The sequence below is a fragment of the Syngnathus acus genome, chromosome 22 (assembly GCF_901709675.1).
Source record: "Syngnathus acus chromosome 22, fSynAcu1.2, whole genome shotgun sequence".
In the NCBI taxonomy this organism is placed as follows: Eukaryota; Metazoa; Chordata; class Actinopteri; order Syngnathiformes; family Syngnathidae; genus Syngnathus; species Syngnathus acus.
In genome coordinates, this window is record NC_051106.1 from 1090001 (window position 1) to 1103827 (window position 13827).

General features: G+C 47.2%; 3 protein-coding genes across 8 annotated transcripts in view; 1 reads left to right on the plus strand and 2 right to left on the minus strand.

The window, feature by feature from the left end:
- LOC119116706 (BTB/POZ domain-containing protein 6-B-like) overlaps positions 1 to 3086 on the plus strand; it is a 3802-nt gene extending 716 nt beyond the window's left edge. Inside the window, exons 1-5 of one of the 2 annotated variants that reach the window (XM_037242369.1) lie at positions 1 to 174; positions 544 to 634; positions 725 to 843; positions 1323 to 2048; positions 2130 to 3086. The exon at positions 1 to 174 is cut by the window's left edge and continues 716 nt beyond it. In XM_037242369.1, the coding sequence (XP_037098264.1) occupies positions 1 to 174; positions 544 to 634; positions 725 to 843; positions 1323 to 2048; positions 2130 to 2355 (1336 nt within the window). In that variant the 3' untranslated portion in view covers positions 2356 to 3086. Of the gene's footprint in view, positions 175 to 543; positions 635 to 724; positions 844 to 1322 lie in introns of both variants that reach the window. The other variant, XM_037242367.1, reaches the window with a different exon arrangement.
- The window catches only part of LOC119116699 (transcription factor IIIB 90 kDa subunit-like), a 21953-nt gene extending 13572 nt beyond the window's left edge, over positions 1 to 8381 (minus strand). For 2 of the 4 annotated variants that reach the window (XM_037242348.1, XM_037242345.1), the window contains exons 1-6: positions 7221 to 7843; positions 6855 to 7124; positions 6409 to 6489; positions 6169 to 6342; positions 5805 to 5836; positions 3194 to 3266 (exon numbers count right to left, since the gene is read on the minus strand). In XM_037242348.1, the coding sequence (XP_037098243.1) occupies positions 3194 to 3266; positions 5805 to 5836; positions 6169 to 6342; positions 6409 to 6489; positions 6855 to 7101 (607 nt within the window). In that variant the 5' untranslated portion in view covers positions 7102 to 7124; positions 7221 to 7843. The other 2 variants (XM_037242346.1, XM_037242347.1) reach the window with 2 other exon arrangements.
- Positions 8382 to 9182: 801 nt separating this feature from the next.
- On the minus strand, positions 9183 to 13490 carry zfyve21 (zinc finger, FYVE domain containing 21). 2 transcript variants are annotated; one of them, XM_037242426.1, is made up of 8 exons: positions 13181 to 13490; positions 12290 to 12340; positions 12048 to 12216; positions 11638 to 11713; positions 11445 to 11536; positions 10822 to 10875; positions 10250 to 10389; positions 9183 to 10159 (listed from the first exon to the last, which is right to left on the minus strand). In XM_037242426.1, the coding sequence occupies exons 1-8, from the start codon at positions 13304 to 13306 to the stop codon at positions 10121 to 10123; spliced, it is 747 nt and encodes a 248-aa protein (XP_037098321.1). In that variant the 5' UTR covers positions 13307 to 13490; the 3' UTR covers positions 9183 to 10120. The 2 variants fall into 2 exon arrangements, with proteins under 2 accessions (XP_037098321.1, XP_037098322.1); XM_037242427.1 differs by lacking the exon at positions 10822 to 10875 and having other exon boundaries at positions 13181 to 13479.
- Positions 13491 to 13827: the final 337 nt, after the last annotated feature.

The window sequence follows — 13827 nt, forward strand, 5'->3', positions numbered from 1 at the left end:
GAGCCAGGCCGCCGGCGGGGGAGGACATGGCGAAGGCGGAGGAGAGAGCGATGGCGGAAGTGTGCCCGCGGCGGTGCCCGCCACCGGCCCCGGCGACGACCAGCACAACGTCACCAACACCACCACCACCGAGCCCGACAGCTGGCAAAGCAGCCACCCCACACTCAGAGAGAGGTGCCAACCCTCGCATACTCCAGACGATCGTGTCATACTCGAGCCATTTTAGAACCTTTAGAATAAACTAAACCAAATTACCGTTATCTACAAGCACTCCAACCCAAATCGGGGTTTTCCAGGCTTAAATGGCATTCGTAGCTCAAATCGGTTGTTTTGACCAAAAGTTAAAAAAGTTAATTATTCTATTACACAGTCAAATGGTGATAAGTGGTAATGACACAGGACAGTATTACCAATTTCCACACGGATAAATCCAAGTTGCTTCTAGATTTGTTTTTCATCAAAATTATGGCCTTTTAATTATTCTCGCTTGAGTTTTTTAGTGCTTGATCGTCGCACTGATCCTTCTAATTTTTTGTTTTTTAGGAACGCCCTGATGTTCAACAACGAGCTGATGGCCGACGTCCACTTCATTGTGGGGCCCCCGGGGGGATCGCAGCGGGTCCCGGCTCACAAGGTAACCAAACAAACTAGCTAGCTAGCAAGCCTGCGCGTGTCACCAGGGAACGTCCACTGACGCGACACCGTTGTTCTTTTGTGCGGGCAGTACGTGCTGGCTGTTGGCAGCTCTGTGTTCTGCGCCATGTTTTACGGCGACCTGGCAGAGGAGGAGGCCGACATCCGCATCCCCGACGTAGAACCCACCGCTTTCCTCATCCTGCTTAAGTGAGTGACACTGAAGCACCAACACACTTTATTTTCGTCAAAATTCTCAACAGCTTTTGGCCAAATCTCTGATGAGAGGCCATGATGTAAAGCATAGCCTTGGAAGGGATTCCAGACGGCGAGACTTCAAAAGCTTCTGATTACTCATCCCGAGCAAGCAAGACTTGTCTGTGATGCTTTGTGTGTCCTCTTGCAAAAAAAAAAAAAAGAAAAACAAATCTGGTCTGACAATTATGTTGCAGAGCTGAAGGTTAAAAATAACCTGCAGTGGCACATAGCATGCCGGGAGACTGCAGCGGTTCACTTGCGATGTGGAGGCATAGTGGGATGGCCTTTGGCTTCCCAAACTGTCACAAAGCAGGCCTGCGTATGCAGTGTCGTAAGGCTAAGTGAAGGTGGCCAAAAGTTGAAGGAGCTCGTTCCCCACTTTGGGCACCAAATCATGGCCGTCATTGAGTCGCATGCTCTTTGCCTGTCAGGTACATGTACAGTGACGAGATTGAGCTGGAGGCAGACACGGTGCTGGCCACCCTGTACGCCGCCAAGAAGTACATCGTCCCGGCGCTGGCCCGCACCTGCGTCAACTTCCTGGAGACCAGCCTGGAGGCTAAAAACGCATGCGTGCTGCTTTCGCAAAGCCGGCTGTTTGAGGAACCCGAGCTGACGCAGCGCTGCTGGGAGGTGATCGACGCTCAGGCCGAGCTGGCGCTGCGCTCCGAAGGTTTTTGCGAAATTGATGCGCAGACGCTGGAGATCATCCTGCGTCGCGAGACGCTCAACGCCAAGGAGGCGGCTGTTTTCGAGGCCATCATGAGCTGGGCGGCCGCCGAATGCCAGCGACGGGGACTGGCGCCCGGCACCCGCAACCAACGCCAGGTTCTGGGAAAGGCACTCTTCCTGGTGCGCATTCCCACCATGAGTCTGGAGGAGTTTGCCAATGGGGCGGCGCAGTCCGACATCCTGACGCTGGAGGAGACGCGCAACCTGTTCCTGTGGTACACGGCCACCAACAAGCCCAGGCTGGACTTCCCCACCAGCGCCAGGACGGGTCTGGTCCCGCAGAGATGCCACAGGTTTCAGTCGTCGGCCTACCGGAGCAACCAGTGGCGCTACAGAGGGCGTTGCGACAGCATCCAGTTTGCCGTGGACAAGCGAATCTTCGTCAGCGGACTGGGATTGTACGGATCCAGCGGCGGCAAGGCTGAGTACGGCGTCCGCATAGAACTTAAGCGTCAGGGCGCCATGCTGGCCCAGCGCCTCACCAAGTTTGTTTCGGACGGCTCCAGCGGGACCTTCCCTGTGTGGTTCGAACATCCGGTCCAGATCGAGCCTGACGCCTTCTACACGGCCAGTGTGATTCTGGACGGCAACGAGCTCAGCTACTTTGGGCAGGAGGGCATGACCGAGGTGCAGTGCGGCAGGGTCACTTTCCAGTTCCAGTGTTCCTCGGACAGCACCAACGGCACTGGCGTGCAGGGCGGGCAGATCCCCGAGCTGGTCTTTTATGCCTGAATGCCGGGCGGATCCTCTCATGTAGCATTGCAAAGTCCGACTGAGACTCTTCTGGAACTTTATTTAATTTAAGCTTTTCTTTCCTTATTTAAACACTGCGCTTGTTGACAACACAACTGGGCTACTTTCTGTTCTAAAAACGAATTGGGTTGAATCAGCGCAGCCGGATCTTAACAAGCCACAGTTGTGCTCATGCGCTAAAGGTAAAAAGAGGCGACCGAGCTGAGACGAGTCCGGAGGCAGCTAACAAGAATCCAGTTGCCTCCATTCAAATTTTCAAGTTAAGTAGTTGACAACTATCCAAATGGGTTTGGTTTGTTTGTTCGACCCAACAAATCTTTTCGAGGCCACTTGCATACATTGACCAAGCAAGAACGGTTCCGTTCTCCTCTGTTCCCATCTTATTCTTCCAACAACACAATCGCAACATTTCCAAAATTTCCCATTCTCCACACAAACTTTCCAAAACAGCGCAGAACCTCAAGCAATTCTCTCAACTGATTCAAACTATGTTTCAACCAGTGAGAAGAGTCCAGTTGCCTTGGTTAAACCTTTGGGTATGAGTGCGACCTACACGACTGAGAATCGACACAGACGCGTCGGGTTTTTGCCCTTGACGAGCACAGCCTCTCAACTGTTTGCTTTTTGTTCTTCTTTGGACAGCTTGATGCTGCCTGAAGAAGCATTGATGTGGTGGGAGAATAAGAACGATAAAAATTCTCCAAACTTTGCTTATGCTTTCTATGTTGTGTGTTTGTTGACACGACATCGTTTCATTCAGCAAAATTCAATTGTTTGTCAGTATTAATCAGGAAGGCATTAAAATAGAGAACTGTACCTATGGCGGGAGGTTTGATGCAAAGGTCTCTGGAGAGTGCCAGGAAGGTTTTTCCCAAAGTGTACACGTTCACCTGGAAGAAGACAACGAGGACATGGTCACATGACCGTCACGATAAACAAGCACTCGAAGGCAGCCACGCCGGTGGCAAAATGTATTCTCGGGGCGCCCTTTTATTTTTCACATTACATTATTAATGTGACGGGTGTGTGCGTCACGTTTCATTCCAACCACCCCCCGCCCTCATCTGCAAGTGAAAGGCCGGATGACAAAGACACGAGACGTCCTTTTGACTCGCTTTGCCAGCAAGCAGCACAACGACAGAAGGTGGCGAGGGTTGCGAACCCTCATCTGATCTCTGCCGCTCCCCCTTGCCGAGGTGGGGGCTTGGGGTTTCCCGCCCCCACCGAAGGCAGTCTGGTGCTATTCTGGTTTGAGGGTTCCAGCCAAGAATTGACATGTGGGCCAGGAATGCTGCATGGACGTGTGTTGATGGCATGTTTCTTTCCCGTGCTACAGACACACCGGAAGTAAGATGGTGGGGGGACGTAACGCCCAAAGTGAGGCCCGTTGCCAAGGAGCAGCATGTTTGCAAAGGAAGAAAAACAAAAGAAACACACAGGTAGTAAAGCAGAAGACACGCAAAGTCACGCTGGCAATGAAACACAGGAAGTTCCAGACAGCAGGACAGGAAGTAGAGGTGCAATGGAAGTAGTGGATGGAAGGGGGGAGGGTCATGAGCTTCACCTTGACTAAGATAGTAAGCTGCGACATCTGTGGGTTCTGTGTTTGATTCCTGCCATGACTTTATTGCGCCACTGATTGAGTCATTCCAGACTGATGACACGTTCATGCACCTGCATGCCACCAGAGGGCGTGTTGGGTGGTCACAGGCTGCGGCAGGACAGCTGCCTGTCTAAAAATGCGGCCACGCCCAGCTGTGGCTGTGCCTCAGAATGCGCACACACGTACAGGACTGTCTCCGAAAATTAGAATATTGTAATAAAGTTCTTTATTTTCTGTAATGCAACTAAGAAAACAAAAGTGTCATACATTCTGGAGTCATTACAAATCAACTGAAATATTGCAAGCCTTATTATTGTAATATTGCTGATTATGGCATACAGCTTAAGAAAACTCAAATATCCTATCTCAAAATATTAGAATATTTCCTCAGACCAGATTTATAACAGCAAAACAAAATCAAACATTTGAAAATGTCCATTAATGCACTCAGTATTTGGTTGGGAATCCTTTTGCACGGATTACTGCAAGCAATGCGGCGTGGCATGGAGGCAATCAGCCTGTGGCATTGCTGAGGTGTTATGGATGCCCAGGATGCTTCAATAGCGGCCTTTAGCTCATTTGCATTGTTGGGTCTGGTGTCTTTCAGCTTCTTCTTCACAATACCCCACAAATTCTCTATGGCGTTCAGGTCAGGGGAATTGGCAGGCCAATCGAGGACAGTAATGCCATGGTCAGTACACCATTTACTGGTGGTTTTGGCACTGTGGGCAGGTGCCAGACCATGCTGGAAAATAAAAATCATCATCTCCATAGAGCTTTTCAGCAGATGGAAGCATGTAGTGCTCTAAAATCTGCATTTACTCTGGACTTGATGAAACACAGTGGACCAACACCAGCAGCTGACATGGCTCCCCAAACCATCGCTGACTGTGGGAACTTCACACTGGATTTCAAGCAACTTGGATTTTGCTCCTCCCCAGCCTTTCTCCAGATTCTGGCGCCTTGACTTCCAAATGAAATACAAAACTTGCTTTCGTCTGAAAAGAGGACTTTGGACCACTCTGGAACTGTCCAGTGCTTTTTTTCCATAGCCCAAGTCAGACGCTTCTTCTGTTGTCTTTAGTTCAGAAGTGGCTTGACCATGGGAATACGGCTATTGTAGCCCATTTCCCGGACACGTCTGTGAACAGTGGCTTTTGATACCTGGACTCCAGCTTCAGTCCACTGTCTTTGAAGCTCCCCCAAATTCTGGAAGCGACTCTTCTTCACAATGCTGTTAAGGCTGCGTTCATCTCTCTTGGTTATGCAGCGTTACCTGCCACATTTCCCCCTTCCAACAGACATTTTGTGGTTGTGCTTTGAAACTGCACTCTGTGAACAGCTTGCTCTTTGAGAAATTTCTTTTTGCGTCTTACCCTCCTAATGGAGGGTGTCAATGATGGTCCTCTGGACAGCAGTCAGATCAGCAGTCTTCCCCATACTTGTGATTTAGTTTACTGAACCAAGCTGAGTGTTTTTCAAGGCTCAGGAAACCCTTGCAGGTGTTTCAAGTTAATTAGACGATTCAAGTGATTAGTTGAATACCCTACTAGTATACTTTTTCATGATATTCTAATATTTTGAGATAGGATATTTGAGTTTTCTTAAGCTGTATGCCATAATCAGCAATTTTAAAATTATTAAAGGCTTGCAATATTTCAGTTGATTTGTAATGAATCCAGAATGTATGACATTTTTGGTTTTTTAATTGCTTTACAGAAAATAAAGACCTAATTCTAATTTTCTGTGACAGTCCTGTATCCTCTCTAGCACACTGAGTGTTCTATTAGCGTGCTTCAAAAACAGACGAGAGCAATGGACACACCTGAACGATGTCGCTGAGGTCCAACAACATGTCTGCCCCACCAATGTTAAGTCATCGAGCAAAAATATGCAAACAAAAAAACGATATTACATTTTGATCAGGTGTCATCAAAGAGGACCACGTCTTCTCAAAAACTGAAGCATTTGACCTTCTACAAAGAGGCTTCTTTCCCATTCCGCATGTTTTCGTACGTTGCCTCCTGGTCAGAGTTCATTCATGCTCACAAATGTTCATTGTCGCAAACACACCCACAACTGCTGGCCAACGTCATGTGAACATTTGGTACTTCAAATGAACGCAGATCAGAAGGTAACGTCGGAAACAAGTCAATCGCTGCCCGCGCAGCGCACAGCCCAAAGGATACGCGGAGTTCCTTCAGTGCGGCACACCAAGTAGATGCAGGCGGCCACCGTGTGCGCCGCCTTGCGCCCGCACGTCAGGCGCTTGGCCAGTGCCATCTTGTAGAAGTTGAAGGCCGTGTCCAGGCAGTGCTGGTTCAGCTGAAGCTGGTGGCCTAGGACACCAATGTGCTGCTTGGCTGTGGGCACAAACGTGTAGATGAGGAGGCCCAATGAGACAAAAGGTCAACTCAATTTGTACGTACCTCTGTAGAGTGTTTGCGCCCGCGACTCCTTTCCCGCGTGGGCCAGATGACCGTCTCCGAACGACGGATTCTTGGCGCCACCTGTACGATGAAAGGGCACATTTCGTGTTCACATTGCAAGACGCCAAGACATGATGTCATGACAAAGCAGCAAATTGGGGTCAGCAAACTAAAGGAGGAGATTGGCGTGAGACAGTAGCACACTCATGTGGGCGCTCAGGGAACTACAACAACATACAAGATAGCAGATGCTTGGTGGGGTCAAAGTTCAAGAGGATATATGCTTGACGTGTGACTGATAAACAACAGCTGGCTGATGTGATGAATCAATATGAGTGCCGTTGCTCATTTGCACAAGGGAAAACCTGAAGTGACATTTTGGTCTCGTGGACTTCTACTTTTATTTTTATGAGGCACTTCAGAAAGCGGACGGATAGAATTCTGACCTTCCGAAGAGACAAACTGCGAGGCCGCAAGCGAGCGTCCTCCTCCCGACTCAACAAACTCCACCTCGGAGACGATGATGTTGTCCTCCAGAACGGACCCGCAGGCCATGCAGACGGCGTCCCCGCGCGCATGGTCCACGTCCACGTCAGAACTGCCGCAGTTCTTGCACGTCCGGCTCATCTTAGCCTCTCTCGCGCACTCCATGTTCAACACAATAAGCGCATTAAGAACAAACAGCAATGACATCACTCAAGTTGCAAATTTTCCAGAAAACGTCACTGCAGAAGAAAAACAAGTGAAATGCCAGCAAAACACAAAAGCATAGTTCAGCGAGCATCAAAGGAGGATTCTGGCCACCGGTTCAGGATCTACCCTGCCTGCTGCCTTAAGACTGCTGTGCGACCCTCGTGAAGATAAGCGGTTGCTAAGTTGAATGACTTAATTCAGCATCAAAAGTCGACACAAACGTCCAAGAATTCAGTGATTCTGCAGCTGTGGCACGTTAAAGTGTCACTAGTGAGGACAGTTCATTTACATTTAGCTTTTTATCGCAATAAATTTGCATTCATTGTATATTTTTCTATATTTAAAAGCGGTGTCAATGTTTCAACTGTACAGAATGTTACAATGGCCTACAATGATAAAAGTGCACTTTATAGAAGAAAATGTTTGCCTCGTTTTAAGGTCTACTATGCAACTGTATGATAACGTTGGTCATGACGGCGGTGGATTTGGAGGGTTAAGAAATTCTGTTGGGAGATACTTGGTGTCAGATGTTTGAGAGCCACTTCATTTGTTAGCTGTCGTTCATGAACTACGCCACGAAACTCGGGTTTCCTCAATACGTCACGGAGCCCGAACGTTACGTCGCTTTCACATGACAACGCATTCAAAGACATTTCGACGTGACTTTCTCCTGAATTAATTCCGTAGTTTAAAGCGGACTTAACCACACCATCCTGCAAGATCGTCGAGAAAACTAGTGACAATTGTGGACCTACCGCGTTTAGCCGGCTAGCTACGTGGCACCGCCGCCGTCCACTGCTCGCTCCAGCCACGCGTCAATTCGGCGACACGCCAGGAAAAATAAAAGGTCCCACGAAGGCACACTTTATTCGGAATGTCGCGTGCTGGAACTAACGAGCTGAAGCCGGTGGACACTCCACACGTGCCCGCGCGTGCACGTTAGTACCTGAAATCCGGCGTGGAGTGACGCGCGCGTGCGCGCCTCCCGCCCCCTCAAAAACACTTGGGTGGGTGGGTAGGTGTTTCTCTAAAGTATGTGCCTATTTAATAAAAGTAGTAGTGAACCTGAACTTGGTTAAATTGTCAGAAAAAAATTAGACACGCGTATACACAAGACACGTGCGTGCTCGGACGATACCAATTACGGTCAGAGGCGAGGGGTGCTCGAGTCAGTTCACGTTGGATTTAAGTGGTCTGAGCCAATAACAACAACAAAACAGTTTCAACAGAGTTTCTATGAAACATTTTCTGCATTTTGGTGTTTCAAAGTATCCGCTTGAATTCCGCGTGACGCGTGGACCGCACCAGAACCATGAATTCCAAAAGCACCTTTTCAATTACACGTCATTACGTCAGAAATGTATTTCTCTGTGATAAAATGACATATGTACACGACAAAATTTCTCCTCATACACAAGTTTTCCTCATGTCAAATTAATCTAGTCATGTTCATGAAATATTAAAATAAAAATCATTTTTATCTGAATTAATTTTAATGAATTTCAAACTGCATGCATGCAAGAGTGCATATGTAACAGAACACCAGAGTCCAAAGTAGGAAATACTGCTCTTTATTCCCAATTGCTGTCAGCAAATGCGGCGCTGGCATACAAAGCCACCGAATGAGCACCTTTCAAGTGCGCACAAACAATACAGTCACACACGCATGCATACACACATTTGTTTAGTGAAGCTGTTCTTTGAGGCAACGAGCATAGAAAAATACTTTTAGCAGCAGTGTTACAGGCTGAATAACACATGTCAGCCAAACTCAAGTACATCAAGTGATGAGTTGTCTTTCACCTGCTTGGATTTGTGCTCTTCACAGACGTTCTTCATACAAAAAGAGAATCCAAAAAGGAATGTGTTTAGTGTGCGCGTCACCAGGATGTCGTCAAAATTACTTCTCAGATGCGACTTCCATGATCAGGGCCCCAAAAGCCGAAACTTGGATTGAAGGCCACAACTACTATTTTTGAATTGGACAATGGTCAGAGACGAGTAGAGAGACAAAAACGCAATACATAAAATATTTTAACAATAAAATGGCAGTAATTAACTTAATTGAAAAATAAAATTTGTTTTAAATGACCCAATTATTTGTTACATTTTAAAATGTTCAATGTATAGCAGACCTTAGCTATTGGCCAACTGCAAACCATCAAAATGTAAAAATCTGTTGTGGGGAAAATGATGCACATGGGCGGGGGACTAATTGGGCGTTCCATGAGGGGCCATCGGGCGCTCTTTTCCTGGTCCACTTTCAGGAAATTATATTGTTTACTTTGCCATGGAAGGGGGGGCTTATATCTTGGGGGCAGGGGGGAATGGGAATTGACCTGCAGTATTCGTAGTTATGCAATAGAGCCAAATGAACGTAACAAATACTAACGGAGAGTTTTCACGCAAATGCTTGTCGAGCCGGATTGACGATTGAAGCAGTCCGGATGTGGGCCCCTGGACCATACTTGCCCCTCCCCACACCCGTCCGTCCCATCTTCAAAGCGTTACCCTTCAAGTGCTAATTTGCCACTGTCAACTGAAAGCCCCGTCCCCAAGAGTTCAATTGTAGCATTCTTGTCCGGATCTAACCCGAAGCAGTCAACCTTGTAACGTTCTAACCTGACAAAACCATCATCATCCCTCTCTGAAAACCAACTTTTTGTTCCAAAACTGCAAAGTAAGGGTGCACGGTTAAGAGCCCTGAGGTCCAAAATGCAAAGGTGAGGAAGACCAATATTGTGGAAAGTCAAAACTGCACATCCAAACATCTGCAGTAATACATTTCCCCCGATGCTTTTCCTATCGACCACACAAATACGCTTTCAGTCCAGAAAGTGACGTCAAGGCCCGCCTGCTGAGCTTTGTAAGACAAACAAGATGACCGATGTCAAAAGTAGGAAAGGTAAAGACGACGCGAACAAAAAGGACGCCAGAGATGGCAACTCTCAAAACAGGAGAAAAAGGTTCTTTTGGAGACCCGGTTTCCGCCGGCTACGTTCGATCCCCGAACGAAGACTCACTGGTGTTCCCGAGACTCGTACAGCAGCTTGGCGGCCTGCAAGCAAAAAGCGGTGGCAAGTATTGGGACGGTAAATAAAGCGATAAAGCGAGCAGTCGCAGACACGATTGGACGTGGTTGTCGAACCTTGTGCATAGCCAGCAGCCACAACTCGGCCGCCTTCTTTTCTTCTTCACTAGGGGCGGCGTCCAGACGCAGCAGCTCCACTTCCTGAGAGCCCGATGGCTTGTACTTGACCAGCATGCCAACTGCACGTGGAGATGTGCCTGCACACCAGAAATGCATCATTAGCATTGACACAAGGCAAACTGTGACAAAGTGAAAACAAAACGCCATTGAAAACACTACAAAGATATTGCTGTGTGTCTTCATAAACGAACAAAACACAAACAAAAGCCACAGATGAGAGCGCACTTGCTTGAAAAAACGGCTAAAAAAACATGCCTATATGGCAGCCATATTGAGAGGGGAGACTTTCCTGCCAACAATAACAAAGATATTGGAAGTGACGACAGATGGAAGCTCGTGCACTTCAAAACAGAACGCTCGAAAATGAATGCATGTTTAGCTTAGCACTAATGCTGAGGAAAATCCACAAAGACCTTCAAATGTAACAGGGGATCATGCTCACATGCATTTGAAAGAAATTCAGCAAAAAAGGGTGTGACGCAGTCACAAGACGGACGAGTGGCGCAAACCTTCGCAGGCGCAGCCAGCATCCAGCAGGCCGTCGCCAGCATCAGACTCATTCTCTGACAACACAAACCGGACCCGACCCAACGGGACGGGACCAGTCAATATGCAGCAGTAGAAAAGAGAAGAGGCGGAAGAGTTAACACGCTGCCAGCTTGACCGCCATTTCATTGCTTCCGTTAGCACGATCTGAACGCCATTTACATGCATAGGACAACCGCCATTTTAACATGAAGGGAGAGTCACCAGGTCCACAGGATATCAATTTGAGTGGATGCCATTGAATATTGTCAAAATGAGGACTTCCAATGAAGACAGGTGAGTGGAAAGATGCAAAAGTGAGTGGACGCCCAATGAAAACAAAAGAGATTGGTCACTTGGGGCAAGTGCCAGGTGGAGTGAGTGGTCGGTCGCCTGGCAGATATGCAAGTTGAGGCCCAAAGTGAACAAAAGTGAGTATTTGTAAAATGAGTGGTCACATAAAGATGCCAAGGGGAGCAGACGCTCAATGAAGACAGGTGAGCGCGCGCCCAAAGATCCAGACTCAACATTGGAAGGGAAGCAGGACAGCGACAGCAGCCAGGGGGAAAGTGTGAGCGTGTGAAAGGAGCTCCCTCCCGGCATTTACCTGTGGGATTGCTCGTGTCGGTTAGGACCTGTATGCTGATGATGCGAGCCAACTCCACCTCAAAGTTGTTTTCGCCGTCCAGGAACAGGTACCTGACAAGTGGAGAGCAAGCATAGATTCTTTATCCTCTCCCACCATTGTGAGCGTCTCTCAAAATATCGTGTGAATATCGATGTCATTTTGTTGTGGTTACCTGTGGTTGTTGGAGAGGCGGCAGGTCATGCTCGCACACTTGTCGGACGTTCCCAGAGTGACCAGGAAGGGACTTCCTGGACATTCGCACGCAAACAAGATGTTTTCTTTTTTTTTTTTTTTTTTTTTTAAACACCAGACGTTCCCAGAGTGACCAGGAAGGGACTTCCTGGACATTCGCACGCAAACAAGATGTTTTCTTTTTTTTTTTTTTTTTTTTTTTTAAAAACACCACCTAATGATGGCGCCTTTTTCCATCAGAGGCCAAAACATGCAGCTTGTCGATATCAAAATTTGATAGCATCACGATACGACAATGGCGCTAATATCGTGCTTTGCTAGAAAAATGCCATGACAATTTCAAATTGTAACAACTGGAACGCAGCGTTAAGTTTGAACGACTTCGCTCACCTGCCACAAGCACTTTGATCTGCTTCTCGTAGAAGTCGCTCTCCTTTTGAGACAGGAGGCTGCACTGGGAGCACTGTCTGACCGGGTCCACGAAGCTCATGCGGGGCAGTGCCACCTTCTTGCTGCAGCACTTGTCGCAGAAGCAGCGGCCGCAGCGCCGGCAGTGGTGCTGCACGCACAACGAGACATTTAGCTTTGCTGATGTGGCACAATCAATCAATCAATAAATAAATAAATGGGACCTTGCGCTTGGTGAAGTGAAACTTTGTCTCACACTGCATACATTTTTGACACTGTAGAGGGAAAACAGGAAGAGGTTACACACACAACATGCCCATAAAAGTGGAAAGAAGTGAAAACTAATTATTCAATTTTGCTCCATGAGACACTTAAATTGAGACACTGAGATTAGAATCAAAGTGGGATAACACCAGTTTATCATTTAAAGGTCAAGTGCAGAATTGTGAATAAAGCAAATGTATCTCTTTCAAATGAATAGTCTTCGGAAGAAAATCAAGGCGTAGGAAGTCAGGGTAAAGGTCAGCAAGCGTTTGTAAAGTTGCATTAAAAGTCACAAAAAAATAAAATAAACGTTCAGTTGGTAAATTACTCCCTTGACGGCCACTTTATGATATGTTTGCCTTTAAAGTGTGTAACAAACACTGCAACGGGTTTGCCAAGACAAAGATTTTACGTCACATCAATGAAGCTCGTCTATGTCACTGGCACGACACAAAATGTTAAAAGGTGGACTCGTGAAAAATGTTTACTTGTATTTCGGGAACATATAAACTGTTATTTAAGTTTGGTACCTCAGCCCGCAGGCGAACAAGTCCCGTCAAAATCCCCGAATTTCACACGGGCCCCTGGCGGACGATTGTCACTCAATTCAAAATAAAATAGTTTCACCAAGCAACTCCATGAGTGGCTTTGATCGCAAGACCTTAGATGATGATTAAATACCATAAGCATCGAATATATTTATCCGTTTTAATTACATTTTGAGCGCTTCTTCGACTATAGCAAAAACGCGTCCGTTTTACTTTGAAAGCTTTTCATGGAAACGCGCGGTCCACCAGATATTCTAGCAACTTCACGGTAGGGGGAATGGGGGTAGGGGGATTTAGCCTTACCTCTTTGTCGGGCACCCATCTGGGTTCGTCCAGGCAAAAGGGGCTGTTGAAAGCTCCGTTCTCGGCCACCATGCGGAGCCCGCTCGGGCTCCGGACCAGCTTCTTTCCGTCGGGCACTGTAGACATTTTCGTCGCTCTCCTTTTCTCCTTTTGGTTGCTCTCTGGAAGACTGGTAGTGACGGCGGACACGCCCCCGAACCTCTGGATTGGCAGCCCGATGGGCCAATGAAGGTGCTCTGATTAGGTCACGCGGTTTAAATCGCTGCCAGTGCACTGTTTTTCTCTTTAGGGGTCGCCGCGCCCAGTCGACACGTTTGCAAACGTTGTTTTTTGCGTTTCACTGAAAAAACGTCACAAAAACATAAACACAAAGAAAAAAAAAAAACACGAACAGGATTGGTAGTAATACTGTAGTTGTAAAACAAAAGAACAAACAAAATAATAACGCCCACAAGAAATTGTTTATTTATTTTAAATGTATTTTCTAGGCTATGACTATGATCTCAAACATTTTTCTTACAGCTGCAGTTGTTGTGAAATGCGTAAAACATTATAAAAGCAATGGATGTTTTTTATGATAATAATCTAGAAAAACGTGCGTGTACGTGAGTGTGTGCACGCGCGCGCTTATACCATGGCTGCAGTAC